We start from the raw sequence: 22,012 nt of genomic DNA, 5'->3' as shown, positions 1-22,012 counted from the left end.
TGTTACTATTAGGATGATGGATTAAATAAACAATTTTTTGTAAGTTATGAAGTTATTAAACAATAGGTTGTTATTGTAAAACATCAATGCAACAGGTTGCGATGATTACATTACTAGAAAGGGGTTATAGGTTTATATTAGAAGGTGTAGTGAACTTAATGAAACGTGGTATTATATAGTGTCTTCCAGGATTGATGGAAGTCTACTACAGTATATGTTAAGGGAAAGTAGGAGACAACGTATCAAACAATTTTTAAATAGATGCCTGGGATGAAATATCACGTCTTACTTAAGTGGAGTACGTGATTGTATTGGTTAATGAATGAAATATGATATTTACAGGGGTGACAGGATCAATAGAAGGGGAAACAGATTTTCCTATGTTGTTGATCAAGTAAACAATAATGTATCATTTGATATGGGATCACAAGGAGCAGATTTAGGGGTTAAATAATCATTGTGAGATTTAAAGAGATATGATCTGAAGGGTAATCAATTAAACATAATCATTGTATACTCGAGGAATTTTGAGTGGTTTTCATCTTTTGAGAGATTTTATATAATATTTTTATGGAGTAGTTATGAGGAATTAGATTGATACAAAGGATTATTGATGAGATAGGACTGTGTATATCTGCATCATGTTTTGTGTGTACTTACTATTTTTGGATTACTGATTGTAATTGAATGTTAAGAAAATGTATAATTTCTCTTCCAGAAGAAAAGGGGATTTGCTTATCTCATTGGAATGTTGCCCAGGGCTAGGGGGAGCAGTTTAGTGAAGTTAGGCAGTATTAGGTCGTAAAAGGGAGCTACCAAATTATGTAAGGCCTGGCTATTTTTGTTTGTTGTTTTTCAATTGGGTTTTTCAAATAAAACACAACACACCTAGTATGATGTTTATAAAGGGTTGTTATTTTGATTTTAGGGGGTTTTCAACAGGTCAAAGGTGATAAGTCTTAAAGGAGCACACACAGTGAATTCTATGAAGTTTTATTTATATTTTTTTGACTGAGTTTTGGGTATACATGATTTCTTATGAGAAGAAATGTCATGAGGACTTAATGTTTCGCTTGGGATACACAACATTTATGAAATGTTTTGAATGTTGGTAATGATTAGTATACTATTGGATGGAACAATTCGTTGAATGATTTCAATGACCTCTGAACTCTGTTTTGACTTTCTAGTGTGACTTGATCATCCACACTGGGAATTCTAAAGACAATGAGAAGAGGACTTTAAGATAGTTTATTTTACCGAGTTGAGGGTAATTTATAATACTGTGAAAATGGTGAAGAAGTTTATAATTTGGTAATAATATATATGATTCGAACCATATAAAATAATAAAAGAGAGAGAGAGAGCTTTCCCTGAATGAGGGATACCTGTTGCTAGTCAATTGTACAAATCTTGGATTACTTTGTGGGATAGAAGTTGAGGTATTATCAAATGTTGTCATTATTAATTTAATGTATTATTATGGTTTAATAGTTGGTGTTTTGTTTTTGAAAGCATGAATCACGTTGTGACATGTGTTCAGAAAAGGGGGTAGTAATGATGGTAAGAGGATTTATTGGTACATTTGCATATTGTATTAAGAATATGAGCAATAGTAAGTAATGTGTTATGGGTTAGATTAAATGTTTTAGGGGAAAATGTATTTGTGGTATAAGGCAGAATTTAGAGGAGGCCTTTCTATGAAATGAGTGGACTGCAACAAGCATGTGCACTTCCTAATCTAAAAGGCTTATCAGGACTGATAAGAAGACAGGATGAAGTAGCATGCTGTGTCTCACCTAAACAATGTTCTGAAGATTTTTTTCAAAAAGGTGAAGGCTTCTCTGCCAGACCTACCAGGAGAATCTGGACATTTTCTGCGACTTGGAGACTATGTGGTGGTAAAGGATTAAAGAGGTCAGAGATGGACAACACCCAAGTGGGAAGGTTAGTAATAGGTGTTGCTGGCTACCTTGATGGAGGGGCAAGTAAGAGAGAGAGATTCCTAGATCTATATGTACCAATGTAGGACTTTTCTAACGCAGAGGAGGAAGATGGCACCGCTTCGGCGGAGCATTGTTTTGTTTTGTCTGTGTGTTTTTGCAGCAGGGACTATTGGTACGCTGATAGAAGGACACACTCCACAGAGAGAGGGTGATAATTGGAGAACGACTCTGCATGATCATAGAACTAGTGAAGGTAGAAGGTTTATGCATCGTCACACAGTCTACACCAACGGAGGTATGGATAGAGGGGAGGTTGACTAGGTATCATGTCAACCACTGCAACAGATTGCTACGAGGAAACTGACGATCTAGAGATGAGGGAGATGAGGATGCTATTGATGACAATTATCAGGTCATGGAAGACGATGTCAGAGGAATGATACTGATGAGCTGTGGGTTGTGGCTGATTACCTCAGTGAAGGCACAGAGCTATAGACCTCCAAGAATTTCAAGATCTTGCAGATTTTCAGGAATCAACTGACTGTCATTCCATTCGGTTATATGTATTTAAAGGGTTTATCTAATAGAAATTGGGAAGTATATTAGAAATTGGTATTAAGTATGATTGTTAAAACATAATAACTTGTCATATGGTCAATGATTGTATGGATTTATTGGATTAGAAATGTTATCAATTAAACTGTTATGTTTGTCTTCTAGTGAGGTAAATATAGATGGTGTCTTGATGCATAGTAGGGATAATTTGGCCTAGCATGGTGTGAACCTAAATAAATAAAAGTAACAAACTATGAACTGGCTGAAGATGAATATCAGAGGCGTTGAAGATGTTTTTGTAAAATACCACTTCTAAATGCAATTGGTCTACAACAACCAATCAAAGATATCAAAGGATTTTCTCATGTTGTAATCTCGAAGGAGTGGGAAAGGAGTACACCATTAAGTGAGAATGGAGAGATATATGTTCAAATGCAACATCTTTTAATGTTGTGGGCATAATGGTTGGCAAATGAACAAGACAATGAGGTTGTGGAGTTGGTGGTGAATCTAATGAGACATTGTAGTTGTGACATTGTCATGGGCAAGTCATTTTGAAATGTGAAGATGTCTGAAGAACATAATGAAGAGACGCCAGAAGATTTAAGTGCCAGGAGAAAGAGGGGTTGCTTAGCTGTGTTGATAATAAAATTGGATTTATCTAAATTTGCTAATTTGGGTAGTAGGTATATACACTGCTAAATAAATAGTATTAAGAATGCATTGAGATAATAATATGTATTTATTATCAGGATGAGGAAAGTCATAATTGAATTATGGATGTTTATAATGTATGTTAATATAAGTGCACATTCTGACAGTTGTAATGGGTGATAAAGTTGAGGGTTTTAATTTTCATTGATAAGGATATAGTGAATCAATAACAATTGTCATTTTAAATTTGGTTGAGTTAAGTGATTTGGTTGGTTATAATTTATAACATGAATGAGTGATTTAAGTAAATCATTAGTATGTATTAGTATAGAAATGTTTTCTATAGATATTATGGGTTAAAACAGTGACACATTATGGTAATGTCTTAGGATACACTTATATGATTTATTTTGAGTAGGCATTGTTGAATCATACTGTTTCAAACATGGAAGTTAAGGTGAGGATTGTGAATGAAATCATGAATATATAATGTTGATTAATTGGGTTAACATATTAACATATTAGTCATTATATACATTTGAAATATTGGGTGATATTGATATGGATGTTTGGAGTGGTACATATCTATGTTGATAGGCAAGTACTTAATTGGTTACTATCATGGGGTTATGATATTTTTATATGATCTGATTTTGGTTGAATTCTTAAAGCATGAATAGTTGAGGGATGTAATGATTTAACAGGGAGTGAAAATAGAGTGTTATAATGTGTATCTATATCAGGAATGATAGGAGAACAAAGTCGGAGTTGAACATTGTATATTTTAACAATCATGAGTTTTTAAGCAATTGGGTCTGAGATGTTACTCATTAGACTATGTAAGTGATAATCACATAGCATTGGATGCTATTATAGTAGATAAAGAGGGAATGTATGTGATTATATGGGGGATACATGTTGGACATTAAGATTAGGAAGGTATTGGGAATTTACATAAAGCTATGGAAAATATTAGAGACATATAGGAAGGTATTAGGAGAATGAATAGAGATGTATCAGTCAATATAAATGCAAGGAGAGAAAGGATAAAATATTCATCTATATGTTATTACAGTTTAGAGTACATTGATAATGTTGATTGGGGAATGAGGAATGTTAAGTTGGAAATGTATAAAGTGGATTTTAAAGTTTGCAGGATTGAAGATTTGGAAAGAAGACTATCTCAGTAGATCAGATAGCGCCCCAAGTGACCAGTGACAAGCTTGGGGTTCATCTGACTGCGCATGGATGACGAAGACGGACGTTTTGTTATTTTTATATTCATGTGTCCAGATTATAATATCCATGTAACTTTGTAATGGTCATGTATCTTTGTATTTGTGGGGATGATGTCATTATGGTTACAATTTATTTCTATGAATGCTTTTTCTTGGTAGCATGTATAAGATGATGGGTCAGTTATCTAGCATAGTTAAGAATCTAATCATATATGTATACTACTGATTGGAGAACATTTGATTTTATGTGAATTTTATGTGAAGTGTTGGGGGTTAAGTAATGTTATATTTAATGAATTTTTACTTACCATAGACATAAAAAAAAGATGGATTGATATGATGAGGATATGGGGCCATTTCATATGAGTGTGTAACTAGTTTAAAGTTAGTATGGATGAGTGGTTCTGGGTGACTCTAAGTCTGGGGTAGTAAATTCCAATCTGTCCAAGGAAGATAGTGGGGTTTATATTAGAATGATGTACGGACGGAATGTCCTGCTTGGGGTTAAGAGGTCATGACATAGAAGGGGTAGTGCTCATTGACGATGGCCAGATGTGGTTGAAGAAATGTGTAACCAAGAGTATAAAAGATGTGAGATTTGTGTGTGTGGGCAGTTCAACTGACAATGGGGCAAGGCTCGTGATCAAATAAATACTTGGTAAAATCTCCACAGAATGTCTAAGTAAATTCTTGCATCTTGAACTTCTCAATACCAGAAACTCATCATAACACCCACTAACCCTGACTGACTAACCCTAACCCTGACTGACTAACCCTAACCCTGACTGACTAACCCTAACCCTGACTGACTAACCCTAACCCTGACTGACTAACCCTAACCCTGACTGACTAACCATAACCCTGACTGACTAACCATAACCCTGACTCACTAACCTTAACCCTGACTGACTAACTAACCCTAACCCTGACTGTGTCTGTACTAAGTCTGTGTACTAAGTCTGTGTACTAAGTCTGTGTACTAAGCTTTACACGCATGCACATACAATACGCACGTGCACACAGTCGATTCAGTCCTCAAGAAATGTGACTAGAGGAACTGCTGGCACTACATAGAGCCCATAATCCAAAGTCATTTTGGGCCACTTGCCATGTAATAAAGTAGTCCGCGCAGTACCATTACATCCCCTTTACTTCTTCCATGCTCACCAAGCATGCCAAGAGGTAACAACATTACTTGGCATCCTTCAAAAACATAGCCAGTAGTTTTTGACAGCTTCCCTCTCATAGATACATCTAGGCCACTGATAGTCTAGTCCTAGATTTTATTGGGCTGTCTTGGTGCTAATAACCATAGTAACCATAGCAAGACAGCACAAACAGACCTAGAACGAGGCTAGGCTAGTACATAGAATTCCCTCTGAATGTTACATTTTTAGAGGTTTCAACGTTGAACGTTTTTTACCAAACTCAAAGCCCTTCCTGAACAGATTTACAGATTTTTTTAAAGATACCTACCTTGGCTTCACATCTCTTATGAACGGCTGTCTTGCACTCTGCAACGAGGACAAAAAATAACTGTGTGAGAGTGGGTTGTTTAAGTGTGTGTTTGTGTGTGTGTGTGTGTGTGTGTGTGGGGTGTTGTGTGTGTGTCTGTGTGTGCGTGTGTGTGATGGTTGTACGTGAATGCGTTTGTGTTACTGAGCTATCTTAAGATGAATGCAAAAATTGTAAATCACTCTGCATAAGAGTGTCTGCTAAATGACCAAAATGTAAATGTGATGTTATCCTCTGTACTCACCCATGCAGAAAGCCCCAGGGATGTCGATGTTCTGTCTACACACTTCACATGGTCCTTTCTTCCTAAAGCTCTTCTCTGTGAACAAATGGGACCCGGCTCCTTTACCAAGCTGTAACAGAACACAAACAGGCTTTCAGTACCATTAACATAACGCAACATAACGTAACATAACATAACATGACATGACAAACACAAAGGGATGGAGACTGCATCCAAATACCATTTGTCAAATGTTGTACAGAAGTCATAGTATACAGGGAAATGGGGAAATCTTGGTGCTCAAAACTGACATCCAGAAGAGTGTCTGTCTGCTCATGGAAAATGTGATGGATAGAGACTGTGTGAGTGTGGTATGGGATACTATGCTCATCTATGCTTAAGGTGTATATATACAGAGAGAGTGAGTGTGTGTGTGTGGTTATGTCCACACCCACTCTGTCACAACACTTTGTGTCACAGGTTGAGGGGATGGAGGGATTGAGACTACAGAAAGAGAGAGAAAGACAGAGAGAGAGAGAGAGAGAGAGAGAGAGAGAGAGAGAGAGAGAGAGAGAGAGAGAGAGAGAGAGAGAGAGAGAGGAGCAAAAGAGGCCAATTCTCCTATTTTCCTCAGAACAGGAAGAGAGGTGATGTCTGGCACAGTGCAGTATGGGCGCCCTTTCAGTGGAAACCTATGGTGGACAGTGGGCACCAGGCGGGCACTATCAACAGACGCCTCTGCAGACCCCCAACCTCAATTATTAAATCTAGGACACTAAAAACAAAAAAAGGTCAAATCTAGAACAGTGTTTTACAAATGGCAGATCGGAACTCACTGATGTTTGTGGCTAAAGCCTGGGTTAGTTGTGGCTGGCTGGAAACATGGCTTTGCTTATTTGTGGGTCGCAATACAACTTGAAAAGCTTTTATGTGAATCAAATCACAAGAAGTTTGGGAGCCGGAGAGGGGAGGGGAGGAGAGGAGAGAAGAGGGGCGCACACACACACACACACACACACACACCTAAACAGTCTCTGTTAGGGTGTAACTCTATAAAATCTACATCCTCTCCTGCCTCATAATCCATGATTTATGCTTTTCATACTCTCAGATGATTTCGGGTAAAAAGCAAGGTATGCCAAACGTCCGAGAACGTTGCGGCAACACCTTCCTAAAGCAGTAGCATCTGACTGCATGTGAACTACATTAGCTCATTAATCTATCCTCGAGTGAGAAGGGAGGAGGAGAGTGTAGTCTGTGTCAACAACTTACACCAACTCCAGCAACAAACACAGGGGTTTGTCTTCTGACTAAATGGCTGGTGCATTTCTCTGGCCTGAAAGAGCATTTCTGAAGTTTGCGTTTTTCTGTCTATCTCAAGAACAGGAGAGGTTTTAACTAGACACCCAAAACACCACCTCACAGTCTCTCTAACTCCCTCAGAAACACCTTCGCAAACACCTTTATTTATTCACTCACTCCATCACAAGGCACACCTCTCCGTTGACTGCCCCTCCCTCTCTTCCTCCATCCTAAATTCTGAGAGGACGCACAATCACACTCTATGTAGCTTTGCCGTGATTTAAAGCCATTGCATGTTGAGTAAAGGATGTAAAAGCTTTATAGACCATTAATTGGTCTTTTGTAAGTGCATAATGTATGCTTAAGACATTATTTATATGTCGTGTGTGTGAGTGTGTGTTCAATCAGGATGAATAGTTTATGTAGACCACGGATGATGCCCATGGCATGCTTTTAACATGTCTAGTTGAAGCATGTTCAATAGCATAGTGACCATCCTATTGACATTCAGATTGCCAGAGCACAGTGTGAAAATAGATACAAAGAACATTTATTCAATGATTGATTGATATGTATCCAGACTGTTCAAGTCGTGGTCCCGTTGCACGTTTACTAAAGTGCCACTAACTGGGACTGGACGCATCAGAATGTATGTATGGATGGATCTGTCATTATGACTCTGTGTGTGTGCGTGTGTGTGTCACTAACAGCATGGGGAGCGGGAGCTCTGTATGTGTCACTCTGTCTGTCTCTATGCCCATCTCTGTCTGTCTCTATGCCCATCTCTGTCTGTCTCGGTCTCTCTCTGTCTGTATGCCCATCTAGGTCTGTCTCGGTCTCTCTCTGTCTCTATGCCCATCTCTGTCTGTCTCGGTCTCTCTCTGTCTCTATGCCCATCTCTCTCTGTCTCTATGCCCATCTCTCTCTGTCTCTATGCCCATCTCTCTCTGTCTCTATGCCCATCTCTCTCTGTCTCTATGCCCATCTCTCTCTGTCTCTATGCCCATCTCTCTCTGTCTCTATGCCCATCTCTCTCTGTCTCGATCTCTCTCTGTCTCTATGCCCATCTCTCTCTGTCTCTATGCCCATCTCTCTCTGTCTCTATGCCCATCTCTCTCTGTCTCTATGCCCATCTCTCTCTGTCTCTATGCCCATCTCTCTCTGTCTCTATGCCCATCTCTCTCTGTCTCTATGCCCATCTCTCTCTGTCTCTATGCCCATCTCTCTCTGTCTCTATGCCCATCTCTCTCTGTCTCTATGCCCATCTCTCTCTGTCTCTATGCCCATCTCTCTCTCTCTCTATGCCCATCTCTCTCTGTCTCTATGCCCATCTCTCTCTGTCTCTATGCCCATCTCTCTCTGTCTCTATGCCCATCTCTCTCTGTCTCTATGCCCATCTCTCTCTGTCTCTGTCTCTCTCTGTCTCTATGCCCATCTCTCTCTGTCTCTGTTTCTCTCTGTCTCTATGCCCATCTCTCTCTGTCTATATGCCCATCTCTCTCTGTCTCTATGCCCATCTCTCTCTATCTCTATTCCCATCTCTGTCTGTCTCGGTCGCTCTCCCTCACGTTCGATACTATGCGATCTATTAGATCAGCCTGTATACTGTTATATAACTCAGTGCGGTCTTCTGAAATCAATTTCAGTTATGCAATTCTGTGTCCAAACTCCAGTGTTCTAAAAGAATAGTCAATGCTAAGGTAAATTCGCTGATTAATCTGGAAACAGATTTGGTTGGTGGACACACTATGTGAACTTGCCTACACCCCTGGCAAAGACAACCTACTTAACTTGTTTCATTTGTAACTAATGCTTTCCATCCATGGAAAATTAGACTTCTTATGTAAGGCATGTGGGAAGCATCCAGAAATTTCAAGTGACTCAAACTCAACTGTAAAAGTGGATAGAAAGTTTAATAAAAATGGAATTATACAATATTTCACAAGAATTCTACACGTAATAATATTGTAGTGTAATATGAGATGCTATACTAGCCTATCCCTTACAAAAAAAGATTGCAGTTTTTAAACTGCAGTAAAAGTGCAGTAAATGCAGTCCACTGTGGTATTTTGGATGCAGTAACTGCAGAATAAATGCAGTTGAACTGCAGTTATACTGCACTGTAACTGCGGTTACACTGCAAAATTACTGCAGTTAAAAAAACTCTTATTTTGGACGTGTATTTGCAGCATACTACAGTTATATTGCACTCTAACAGTTATACTGTTGAATGGAGTCGACGTACATGGTTGTCGAAGGGTATTAGGATAGCCGTTTTGGTAAGAGTACAATAATTTGGCAAACTGGTAGAAATTGGGAGTCACTCGCTTTTGCAAACAGATAATAAGCAATTTAAAAATGACAGAAGTAGCCTACAGACACATAAGTTCGCCATTAATATCTAACACAGAAGTGTTTACCGTAGTGACTTCTGTTAGCAGCAGACACAAGTAGCCAATGTGTTTTTCAATTAAATTGTCGATATATTGATGAATAAGAGTAAGTTAGGCTATGATAAATATGAATACACTACAAGTCCTCTTACCTTACTCATCTCGCGGTTTGGTCCTCTTTTAAAAGCTGTTTCGTTGTTCATGTATCATTAATGACGTCCATACATCTTAGCATATATCATTGCTTACATTATGTCGCTCTCCTCGAATGTGCGCTCTTTCAGATCTATTGCCGACATAGGCAGAGTCAGGTCAACAACAAAGCAGATACGCAAGAATCTATTGGCCAGGTCAAACTAAGGGTTAATTGTCTGATTGATTCAGATATGTATATTTACATCTTTATCTACATAATGCTGAAGTAGGTCAATGTGAATAATATTACTAAATTCATTTGGTTAAAATATTTAAAAAACATTTACAATATGATCAATTGTGCACCCTGTATTCCCTCACAAGGCCAAAATGAGAGTAGAATATTCGAAAATAGCAGCACCTAGTGGCGAAGAAGGAGAAGAGCGCTCAGTCTCCAACATGAGAATCAGAGTAGCCACATTGCAGCAGACATTCGCGTACCAAACAATTTAGAAAAACTTCATTCTATCTCAAGGGATTTAAACTGTTCAAATATCTTGATTCATTTCACTATTCTAACCAACTTAAGATGTCTTGAATCCCCCTCAAAAGAGGAAGATAATGAGCCTTTGGTAAAGGCGGTTAGAATCATAAAAACAAACTATATCATGTTAACTTTATTATTTGAATTGGAAATAAAGATGACATGTTAAATGTTATTATACATGTTACAATTATTAAATAATAACGATAATACTGTCCATCCTAATTGTATCCTAAGAATTTTACTTGATAGTGAATTACCAAATCACTTATCAGAGGAAGTTCCTCCTCTCCTCACAGTCTCTTGGTTCCCCCAAAGCGCTCCTGCTTTGGCCAAGCAGCATCGCATCAGTAGAAACCAAGACTGTTCTCAGGGCAGGCCTGGTTGTAGCTAAATATGGAGAACAAGATGTGGAAGGAGGCTCTGAAGCACTGCAGGGATCACGGACCTCGCCAGCTTGCTGTCTGAGACTGAGCAGCTCCAGATCCAGAAAAAGATTCATTTAAAGGGGGCCCAGACGGACCGGTCCATGCTTTTTTGGTGGCTTCTGGATGTTGGTGAACAGGGACCCCTGAAGTACCAGGCCTGGACCGGGGAAAGCCTGCCCCACTGCCCCTCGCAACACCTCCGCTTGGACCCTGGCCAGAGAGAGAGAGCTTTGGCGAACCAGGGACTATAAGGAGAGGAGGAACTTCCTCTGTTACAAGTGATTTGGTCATTCATTATCATTGATGAGTAAAATCATTTTTTAAATAACATAGAATACAATGTTTTATTTCTAATTAAAAAAGATGACTGGAATTTGTTTATTTTTACAACTAAGATACAGTAACATAGGCTACATTTCAACCTCAGTGAACAATGTGTGCAACATATTCAATATAAAGTGCGACATATATGCAACAAGTACATGGAGTATGTAGCCTAAAAAGCATGAGAGAAAAAGATTTGATCATTACTATGACATGTTTTGTTATACAGTAAATCAGCCGGTTGGGGAGATGTTACATTGCAACAATAATAAAACTGAGAAGGAACAGACTGTCCCTTGTTTTCTGTCAATCTTTCTAGCCTAGCAGGTCCAGACTGGGACCAGAAATCGAGCCTGGACTTCTGAACACACTGGCCCATTTTCTTCCTTGAGGACCCCAAACCAGCCCATTTTTCCCCCCCTCGAGGCCCCCTCTCCGGCCCATTTTCTTCTTAAGGGCCCCGCTATTAGCCAGAGAATGTTCATTTTGCACACAAAAAACCCAAGTTAGACAGGCCCACTGGGCTAAAAATGGACCAGCCCATCTGGCATTTGCCAGAAATGCAAGATGGCCAATCCACCCGTCCTAGGCTACAATACTATGAATGTGCAAATAGCCTAACAGAATCCCGCAGTCAAGAGAATCCATTACAGACAGCACTTTGACAGCTGCTTAGCTTGCATGCAAACGGTATAGACTGGACCATTAATAGAGACCAGTGTTTTAAACACATATTAGATGCATGTGCTTGTTCTATAATGCATTGAATATTGAATCCATAATTAGTTTGAGGTTAAATTAACAATATCAAAATGTAAATTACTTGAACAGGGGGGTGCATCAAGATGACTTGAGAATATTTGTAGCTAAACTCACAGAATAAAGAAAGCAAAGAATTCATGAATTGTTTTTACATTTTTATTTTAAAAAACACGCACATTTCACCCTCATTCAACAGACAAGAGGCCATTTTTTATACAACATTGTACAACAGAAACATAAGTATTTTTGTCTGGCTGAGCCTGAGATACTGTAGTTACAGATTAGTAGTTAATAGTACTTGTATACATTATTTAAGCAATAAGGCCAGATGTGGTGTGCTAAAAGTTCTTCCGCTGCACCATCGAGAGCATCCTGACTGGTTGCATCACCGCCTGGTATGGCAACTGCTAAGCATCCGACCGCAAGGCATTACAGAGGATAGTGCGTACGGCCCAGTACATCACTGGGGCCAAGCTTCCTGCCATCCAGGACCTCTATACCAGGCGGTGTCAGAGGAAGGCCCTAAAAATTGTCAAAGACTCCAGACACCCTAGTCATAGACTGTTCTCTCTGCTACTGCACGGCAAACGGTACCGGAGTGCCAAGTCTAGGTCCAAAAGGCTTCTTAACAGGTTCTACCCCCAAGCCATAAGACTCCTGAACAGCTAATCATGGCTACCTGGACTATTTGCATTGTCATTTTACGCTGCTGCTACTCTGTTTATTATCTATGCATAGTCACTTAAACTCTACCCACATGTACATATTACCTCAATTACCTAGACTAACCGGTGCCCCCGCACATTGACTCTGTACCGGTACCCCGTGTATATAACCTCCCTACTGTTATTTTACTGCTGCTCTTTAATTATTTGCTATTTTTCTTTTTTACTTAACACTTTTTTTTATTTTCTTAAAACTGCATTGTTGGTTAACGGCTTGTAAGTAAGCATTTCACTAAGGTTACCTGTTTTATTCGGCGCATGTGGCAAATAAAATGTGATTTGATATGGTCAATATACCACTGCACTGCATCTCAGTGCTTGAGGCGTCACTACAGACCCCCTGGTTCGATTCCAGGCTGTATCACAACCGACCGTGATTGGGAGTCCCATAGGGCGGCGCACAATTGGCCCAGCGTTGTCCGGGTTTGGCCGTCATTGTAAATAAGAATTTGTTCTTAACTGACTTGTCTAGTTAAATAAAGGTAAAATAAATAAAAAATATATACATAAATACACTCAGTGTAGTCAACAGGATGGAAAACAGAAAAGTAACATCAGTTGATCATGTAAGTCAGCCATTGAATAGCAACACTTCATTTCTATGGGAGGTGGTGATTAGCGAAGAACTCCAAAGACTTCACTGAGACAGCAACTGAAAAACAAAAGGCAAAACACAATAAGAGTAACACAGCTGGAAACCATATTCAACCATGGACAATAAATACAACCATTCAAAGCTAGAATAATAATCGCACATCTCATACCTTATATTTTATACTGTAGATGTACAGCCTTATTAAAATGTATTCAAGATGTGTTACTGTAAATATTATATATTTTATGGCAAAAAAAATGTTTTATGGCAATGGGAGGTCCAACATGGTACAAAGGAAATCACCCTTTTCACTGTCTCCTTGATATAGGCCTTCTTGTTTGACAGGTCATGACGAGGGTACATTTTAAAAACCTGAAACCCATCGTAAGAGAATAAGTAAAACATAAGTAATGACTATATTGTTTTTTAAAAATGGTTAATCTATCAGGTTCTTAAAATATACACTGTATATCCTCAATTCACCCATGAGGAAAAGTGTGAGAATTCAATGTATGAACTCAATGAACTGGTGTTCATAAAGGATTAGAACGACTAACCCTCTTGAAAATGTCCTTCATTGTGACTTTCTCCAGGTCGACATGGTCCACCAGTTTCTTCACTGTCGTTTTCAGCTCCTCATTTGATGGCTTCCTGGTCATCCTCTTAACCAAGGGCTCGTCATCCGAACTGTCATCGGTGATGTCATCATCTGACTCTGATTCTGTAAGCGCCACTTAAACCAAAAGTGAGAGAAAATGAAAAATACACAAGTAAAAAAAAAATCTATATATATTAAGAGTTATGTCATTGCTGTAAAAACACATACAGCGCCCTGTGAAAGTATTTATTAGGCTACCTTGCAGTTTTAATATTGTTGTTTGTTCCGGATCTACACAACCTAAATTGCAATGTCTTGACAAAAAAAACTCACCTTTTTTACTTTGCATCAAACGCCTTCTCTTTGCTTTCCTCATTGCTTCAATCTGTAATCCAACAAGGGCCAATTTAATATCTGCCACTAAGAAACCATAATTCACATGACATTACAATAATCTCAATAATTCTAGAAACGAATGACAACCTGCTATGCACAGCCAATATTTAGTCTAGAGCTGGGACGATAAAACTAAAATTATCGACACCGTCACTTTTCGCAGGCATTATGATGATATAATTTATTACGATAAGTAGCCTATACTAGAGAAATGTGAAGTTTGAAATGAAATAAGTTTGCTAATATGGGTGATTGTATTGGGACTACAACCATCAAACTAGAAGTAGTAGTTTAAAGGATAATTGGAAAAAAATAACTGTGGTGCACGTGAATGTTATAAACGTATCTTTCTATTTATCATTATCACATCAGTTCAGGCAATTCATCGCGATATGGATTTTTGTCAGCTCTTATTTAACCTATATCATCCAAATGAATTTAAACTCGCCTTCTGTTCATATTCGTTGTCCTCAAAATCTGTTGAGGTAAGGTCAGAGATCTCAGAAACATAATCCTCATCATCTGAACATGGTCGCCACATATTTCTGTGTACTGTCTCAATCTTTTTGTGTGTGTTTGGCAATACTCTCTTCAGGGGAGAAATTGTCTGCAGGGAATAAAGTGTATTAGTATTCCAGTGAAGTTCTGCTCTTTGCTGAATGTAAACATTAGGCTGAGGCGAATATCTAAGGGAATATTTACAGTATAGCTTAAATGCGTAGACTCAGGGTCCTAACGTTGGGTACATTATAGCAGATTCAATACATCTCTTTGTTTGTTCAAAGGTTTGTTCAAAATATCACAACAGCCAATAACGTCAAAGTATTGAAAAATTCCAAGATCTGAAGAACCCCCATTCCAAATCAGTCAGGTGAAACATGATCACATTTCCCCTTACCTTGGCTGAGGCTTGGTTTATACCATAATCATCATCATTCTTGGAGTTGTCATCAACATAGTCCAATCTCTTGTGCCTCAACCCAACCCTCTTGGCTTGAGGACCTCTGCTCTTTTGTTGTTCAGCTTCCAGTTCACTGTCACTCCCCTCCTCAGATTCTTCACACACTAAAGGAGTGTTCTGACGTGACCTGCTCCGAGGTCTACTGGATTTACTCGTTTGTTTGACTGTTAGACAAGAAACATAGCAGAGAGATGGGCACTTTAGCTAAATTTGACTGTAGTGAAATTAAGTATGGTAGGGGTGTACATTGATGGCGTCGGTGGGATTTTTATGGTGAGGATTTCAGCCTAATAACTTGTGAGTTGAAACAGCTAAAAGCATGATCAACATGCCTACATATATTTCATGATAATTAGCCAAAACATTCATGAGCCACTCCAGATCATTAACATCAGTATTTCTCAGTCAGGAATTATGAACTAAAATTTCTGATGATAATTACCTGTGGGAGATACAGTAGCAGGGCTGGTTGGGGGTTCTCTGCTGCGTCGGGGGGTTGTGCTACGAGGAGACGGTGTCTTGCTGTCTCTTGTCTGGGCCCGCTTTCTTTTCCTTGCCGACTCCAGTTTCATCTCCCTCTCATACTCTTCCTCAGTAATAACCCTAGCTTTCAGTTGGGCCTTTATCTTACTTGGCGTCATCTTCTTCTGATTATCTATCTCTGTCAAGATCTCAGCCAACTCTGGATCAATCAGTCCTGCTGCCACCATGGGGTGGGACATGTACTTGCTGGGAGTTACTGCTGGTGGTGGTGGCGCTGATGGAGTTGGGCTGGAGGGAGTCGCAGTCTTTTGGGGCATTTGCTTTTTGGATGTCGAGGGAACTCTTTTACTCGAATCTATGGCACTGGGATTAAAGGGGAAGATCCCAGCTTTTCTGAACCCACTGACTACGATCTTCCGCTCTTTGCATTGCTGGTACGGCTGACGGAGAACCATTGGAAAGGCCATCTTGGAAATGACTAAGGAGTTTTTGAAGTGGCAAAGGTCTCCAGCCACCTTGAAAAACCCAGTCTTCAAAGCAGAGAAGTAGGTCAAATCCAGGGGCTGCAGGATGTGAGAGCTGTTTGGAGGAAGAACTAGGAGCACAATATTTTCTTTTCTTGCCGCCTCAATCACCTCCGGATCCAGGTGACTTTTGTGTCCATCAAACACCAGCAGCAGGGGACGTGTTTTCACAGCATACTTGATGAAATTATTCACAAACCACCTCCTGAAGAGTTCATTGTCAATGTATCCTGATGGTGATGTGCCATAGAGAGCATTAGCAGGACCTCCCTTGGTGTAAGGTCCTCCTGGGAATCTCTTTCCAAAAATGATGAAAGGGGGGACATCTTCACCAGCCGCATTAAAGCAAGCCAGTACTGACACACGGTCACGTGTACCAGTTGCCTGGATGTAATTCTTCTTTGAGCCCTTAGGTCCTTGCACCATTATTTTAGATGCATCCATCTGGAACCCTGTCTCATCACAGTTGTATATCTGATAAGGTTTATCCTTCAACCCATGTTGCTCCAGCATCTTCTCCAGGAGCTCAAAGTATTCAGTCACCACAGGTTTTGTGGCATGGTTGGCTCTGCATCTATTACTGATGTCTACCTTCTGCATGCTCTGGGTTTTGCCTCCGTCTGAAAAACAACCACCATGATTGGCCTAATGGTTTGATGTCATCTCCTTAGTTTATTTTCCTCCTAAAGGCAGTGCCATAGGCCATCACTCTGGGCTTGGTCAGGGGGAACCCCACTGATGAACAGTATTTACAGTATTGCACTAGTGCTTCCTCATCTTCTTTTGATAACAAGGGTTCATGCCCACCGATGCGGCCATGGGTAACCTTTCCACTTTTTCTGTCACCTATTGTGGGCCTTGGTACTTTAAACATTACAGATGCCATTCCTGATTGACATGCCCTACTAGTAGCTAGCTATATCATTTTCGAAATCTCTTAATAAATGTCATAGTTTGGCCCTACCAACTAATTCTAAAGAAAAATCACTGGTTGATTTATCAAATATCATTACAAAGATATGATAAAAACTACATATTATCTAGCTAGCTAACGTTAGCTAGCTACCAGCTATTTTACCAAAATGCATGGCCAGCCAGCTCAAGATATTTATCTAGCTAGTTAACGTTAGGTAGCTAGCGCCGAATGGACCAATTATACTTGCTCCTTTCCAATCCACTTAATTTATCGACTGAAACATGTAACTTGGTTTCTTCTGGTATGTCATATTTATTATTTTCATTCCTTACCACATAATCCGAATCACATTTCCACGTCCAGCTCCGGTAGCAAAGCTTGTACTGGCTAACGTTAGTGTTGACCAAAGATACTGTTCACATAGCTAGCTAGCTACTACGCTTATGCGTCGATTGGTGAGTTCATTTCAGCTCGCCCAGTGCCCCGGGTGAGAGGAATATTACTTTATAACCAATGGAATTGTCTCAATGTGAAACGTCGTCCAACTGGTGCCCCGGGCGAGATAAAGCGAGCGACTGTTCTATATCGTGGAGCTCCGCCCCATAGGGGAGCTCTGCTCCTAGTGGTTTACCCTCTGCCCTACGGCAGAAACAGCCTGAAGCAAAATTATGCACACACCTGTCAGCCAATGGGAGCACAGGTGCCCCTATATAAAGGGACCCGTTCCCTCAATCTGCCTCCCATTATCTTCAGCGACTGGACTAGAATTGAAGAAGCCATAGAAGACTCAGGAAGATTTCGTCGTTGATATCCAGCCATCAACGTCTTCCAGCATGAGCACACCAGGGAAATTCCCACCCCCAAAAGCCCTTTTTAGGGCTCTATGTCGATGCACCGACATGGCAGCTACGGACCCCCACGATCTTTGTTTCGTGTGCTTGGGACCGCAGCATGCTAAGGACGGTCTCGGCAACCCTCCTAACTGCGCCTCCTGCGCCCTCCTTCCCTATGAAGGAGAGGAAGCAGCGTTGCGTTCTTTAGAGAGGACGTCCCTCTAGAGGATGTATTGTCCACTCTCGCCTCTGCTTCAGAGGCGTCGACGGACAGTGCTGGCTCAGAGGACGACAAGGAGGGCGCAGAGATGGATATCCCAGTGGGACAATCCGGAGCTCTGGCGCCAGCTTTCAAGACCCCCTTTCCCTTGGAGAGCGCGAGGTCTGAAGGTTCCTTATACGATGACGACATGGGCTCTGTGAGATCAGAAGCCCTGTCCTTCGCGGCAGCCTCTCTGCGTTCGGACTTTCCCGAACTCATTGAGAAGGCGGCTAATCGACTGGAGATAGCGCTGCCCCCAGCTCCCCTTCCTGTGGAAGTGGACCTGATGGAAGGCGGCCCCTACTCCAAGCCAAGGAGGGCGGCTGAGCCTATGGCTCCAGCCATGCCTTCCCTTGGCAAATATGTCGAGGGCTCGTGGGGTTCACCTCTGGCGGCGCGTTCGCCGGCCAGAGCGTATATCCCATTCACCAGAGTGGCCGGGAATGAGTGGGCGGCTAAGGGAATCCCTAGGCTCGAAGGCGCCATGGCGGCGTACTTAGTGCCAGGTTCGAGTCCCTGGGCAGCCTCCAAGAAGGCCACCCTGCCAGCACAAAGGGACAGGCTCACAGCACAGCTGGCTGAGAAGTCCTTCACGCTGGGAGCCCAGGGCGTGTCAGCGGCGAATAACATCGCCCTCCTCGCGGCCTCCCTATCCCGTCTCACAACGGGTAGGTCTGAGTTGACCGGCGAGGAAATCGAGGAGGCGTCCAGGATTTCCGGGGCCATCCTCCATCTGACGCAAGCTGTGGCAATTTGCGCAGGCAGGACCATGGCCACCTCGGTGGTCACAGAGCGTCACCTGTGGCTGTCCATGACGGCCATGAAGGAGACCGACAGAGCCTCCTTGCTCAACGCTCCCGTCTCCAGCGAGGGCCTATTTGGGGTCGCTGTGAAAGACGCAACAGAGCGTATCGCCAAATTGGATGAGGAGAGGAAGCACCTGGCCAAACATCTGCCATTGGCAATGAAGGCCAGCAGAGCCCCAGCTACTCCGTCCACCTCCAACGCCCCCAGTAGAGCTACAGGGAGGCGACGGGCCAGGCGACAGGCGTCCACCACAGGCAGCAAGAGAGCGGGTTCGGCCCCTCCAGCAGCGACAGTGGCAGCGACGGTCCCGCCGGCGAGGGAGGTCGTCGTCAAGCCGGCCTGGCAGCACCAGAAGGTCTCCCAAAAGAGGCGGCACCAATGACGAGGCGAGGGGGAGAGGACGGAAGACGGCTCGGCGCAAGACGCAATTGAGCCTACTGTTCCCCCCCACCCCATTGTTCAGGGCGTGGAGGGTGTGTTTTCTGGTTATGTGAATAAAGAGCTGGTTCTCACTGACATTGTCAAAGAAGGACATTTATTCCATAACGTACTACAGAACACTTCACGTTCTATGGTTTTCCCTCACCATCCTGAGTGTAGCTCAACCCACCAAGAGTGCGTAGTTGAGCGCATTCAGGAGAGGAAAAGGGAAAAGGTAGCAAGGCGCAGCCTTAGCTCACTTAATAAAGATATTTTACTACAGACTCCTAGGAGTTCTGTAGTAAAGGTCTCACACAGCAGGCAGCTGTCTCTGTCCCAATGTGACATGAAGACGCAGCCGCTAGCCGGGAATGACGCCTTGCTGCAGGCTAATGCCTCAGCCAGCGCAGATCAGACCCGTGCGACGTTCATGGAGAGCGGAAATACCAGAGTTACAAGTATAACCAAGGTATGGACGCCTCCGGTCTATTCAGAACGTAACAATGCCCATGGCTCTGAGCGCAGCTCACCACACATTGAGTGTGCTGTTGAGCAGCCGCATGAGACCAGTGAGGAGGTATTGTGGCACCACCGTGTGGTACCGGTCAGTGATCACACCTTTCAGACTCTGTTGAGTACTGTAATGGATGGGTCTCATGGCAAGCAGCAGTCTCAGTCAGACAATGACATGATGACGCAATTGCTATCCGGGGAGAGCGCTCTGTCTCAGGCCAATGCCTCAGCCAGTGCAGTTCAGAACCGTGCTGCGTTCACGGAGGGCCGGATTACTGGAGTTACGGTCGTAACTAACGTATCAAGGCCCCCGATTCACCCAGAACGAGCTGATGTTTACTCTCCCTTTCGAGGGGGGCCCGCCTTGGGCTATTCCACCAACTCAGTGCTGGGGAATAGCGGCGGCGAGGGCCATAGAGGAATACAGGTCCTTCCTACTGAATGCACCACAGCTTCGTGCGCGCCCGCTTTCTCTGCATTGCTGGCAGTGGCAACGAAGCTGTACCCTCTCACGCTGGCTAGATCAGACGTTGCAGAAGGGTTATGCCCTCCAATTCCATCGGACCCCACCCCCGTTCAGGGGAGTGGTGGAGACGGTGATGAAAACTCCAGACAAAGTAGCCGCTCTGATGTCAGAGATTACGGAACTTTTGGCGAAGGAGGCGGTCACAGTAGTTCCCCGAGAGCAAAGGAACAAAGGGCTGTATTCGCCTTATTTCCTGGTGCCCAAAAAGACGGGGGGAGTGAGGCCGATTTTGGACTTACGCATTCTCAACGAGAGCATAACCAAACGGCCCTTCCGAATGCTGACGACAAAACGTCTACTGGAATGTGTCCAGAAGGGAGACTTTTGCACAAGCATAGACCTAAAGGACGCGTACTTTCATGTGCCGATACAATCGCGCCACAGAAAGTTTCTGCGGTTCGCCTTTCAAGGGGTGGCGTACGAGTTCACGAGGATGCCGTTCGGGTACGCCCTGGCACCTCGAACATTTTCCAAATGTGTGGAGGCGGCATTGGAGCCGCTGCGTCATCAGGGGATAAGGATATTAGCCTACCTAGACGACCTGCTGGTTCTCGCCCCTTCAGCAGAGCTGGCGTTCACGCACACGACACAGACAGTGATTCATCTCACGCGTCTGGGGTTCGCTGTGAATTGGAAAAAGAGCGCACCCTGGCCCAGTCATCAGATTGTCTACCTGGGACTACAGCTAGACACTGTAATGATGAGGGCTCGAATTTCGGACCCTCGAAGGGCAGCATTGTTACTAGCCCTGAGGAAGTGTCGTCCGAATCACACAGTAACGGCGCTATCGATCATGTCACTTTTGGGTCTCATGTCGGCAGCCCACTCTGTGGTCCCGCTGGGGCTTCTGCACATGCGCAGAACACAGCGGTGGTTCGCCCAACTAAGACTAGACCCAGTGCGTCAACGTCATCGGTTGGTGGTGGTTCCTCTCTCGCTAAGAGCAGACCTGGACTATTGGAGGAACCCGAGCGTTCTCACGCACGGAGTCCCGATGGGCAAGGTGTCATCCTACATTCCAGTGTTTACAGATGCCTCTCTGACTGGATGGGGAGGGACATGTCAGTCTCAAGCGATAGGAGGTGCATGGCCTCAATCAGGTCGTCACATCAACCTCCTAGAGTTGGAAACGGTTCGACTGGTTTTGACCCACTTCGCGTCTACCCTTCGGGGTCGCGATGTGTTGGTCTGGTCAGACAACCGGACCACAGTGGCTCACATAAACCGCCAGGGAGGGGTCAGGTCTCCTGCCCTCCATCGGGCGGCAGTGGAATTGTGGCTGTGGGCTCACAAGCACCTTCGCTCGTTGAGAGCAGCGCACATTCCGGGCTACTTGAACGTAGGGGCAGACCTCATGTCAAGAGGGGGTCCTCGAGACGACGAGTGGTGTCTGCACCTGGACATTGTTCTACGAATATGGGAACAATTCGGGAG

General features: G+C 42.8%; 2 protein-coding genes across 3 annotated transcripts in view; both read right to left on the bottom strand.

The window, feature by feature from the left end:
- Positions 1-22,012, bottom strand: part of LOC121578022 (tensin-2-like) — a 97,438-nt gene that overhangs the window by 67,388 nt on the left and 8,038 nt on the right. Inside the window, exons 2-3 of the mRNA XM_045223757.1 lie at positions 6,153-6,261; positions 5,870-5,907 (exon numbers count right to left, since the gene is read on the bottom strand). Coding sequence (XP_045079692.1) covers positions 5,870-5,907; positions 6,153-6,261 — 147 coding nt within the window. The remainder of the gene's footprint in view (positions 1-5,869; positions 5,908-6,152; positions 6,262-22,012) is intronic.
- On the bottom strand, positions 13,211-14,316 carry LOC121578023 (protein DEK-like). 2 transcript variants are annotated; one of them, XM_041892064.1, is made up of 3 exons: positions 14,271-14,316; positions 13,897-14,072; positions 13,211-13,396 (listed from the first exon to the last, which is right to left on the bottom strand). In XM_041892064.1, exons 1-3 carry the CDS (start codon positions 14,311-14,313, stop codon positions 13,382-13,384), a joined length of 234 nt encoding a protein of 77 aa, XP_041747998.1. In that variant the 5' UTR covers positions 14,314-14,316; the 3' UTR covers positions 13,211-13,381. The 2 variants fall into 2 exon arrangements, with proteins under 2 accessions (XP_041747998.1, XP_045079693.1); XM_045223758.1 differs by lacking the exon at positions 13,211-13,396 and having other exon boundaries at positions 13,658-14,072.

This window comes from Coregonus clupeaformis, chromosome 12 (genome assembly GCF_020615455.1).
Source record: "Coregonus clupeaformis isolate EN_2021a chromosome 12, ASM2061545v1, whole genome shotgun sequence".
NCBI classification, from domain to species: Eukaryota; Metazoa; Chordata; class Actinopteri; order Salmoniformes; family Salmonidae; genus Coregonus; species Coregonus clupeaformis.
Note: the sequence above shows the minus strand (reverse complement) of the source record. Positions and strands in the feature narration are given on the sequence as shown.

Coding starts and splice junctions, on each gene's coding strand:
- LOC121578023 (XM_045223758.1), bottom strand. CDS start 14,313: ATGAGGAAAGCAAAGAGAAGGCGTTTGATGCAAAGTAAAAAAG. Junction 14,073..14,270: donor TTTGATGCAAAGTAAAAAAG/GTGAGTTTTTTT, acceptor TTTTGGTTTAAG/TGGCGCTTACAGAATCAGAG.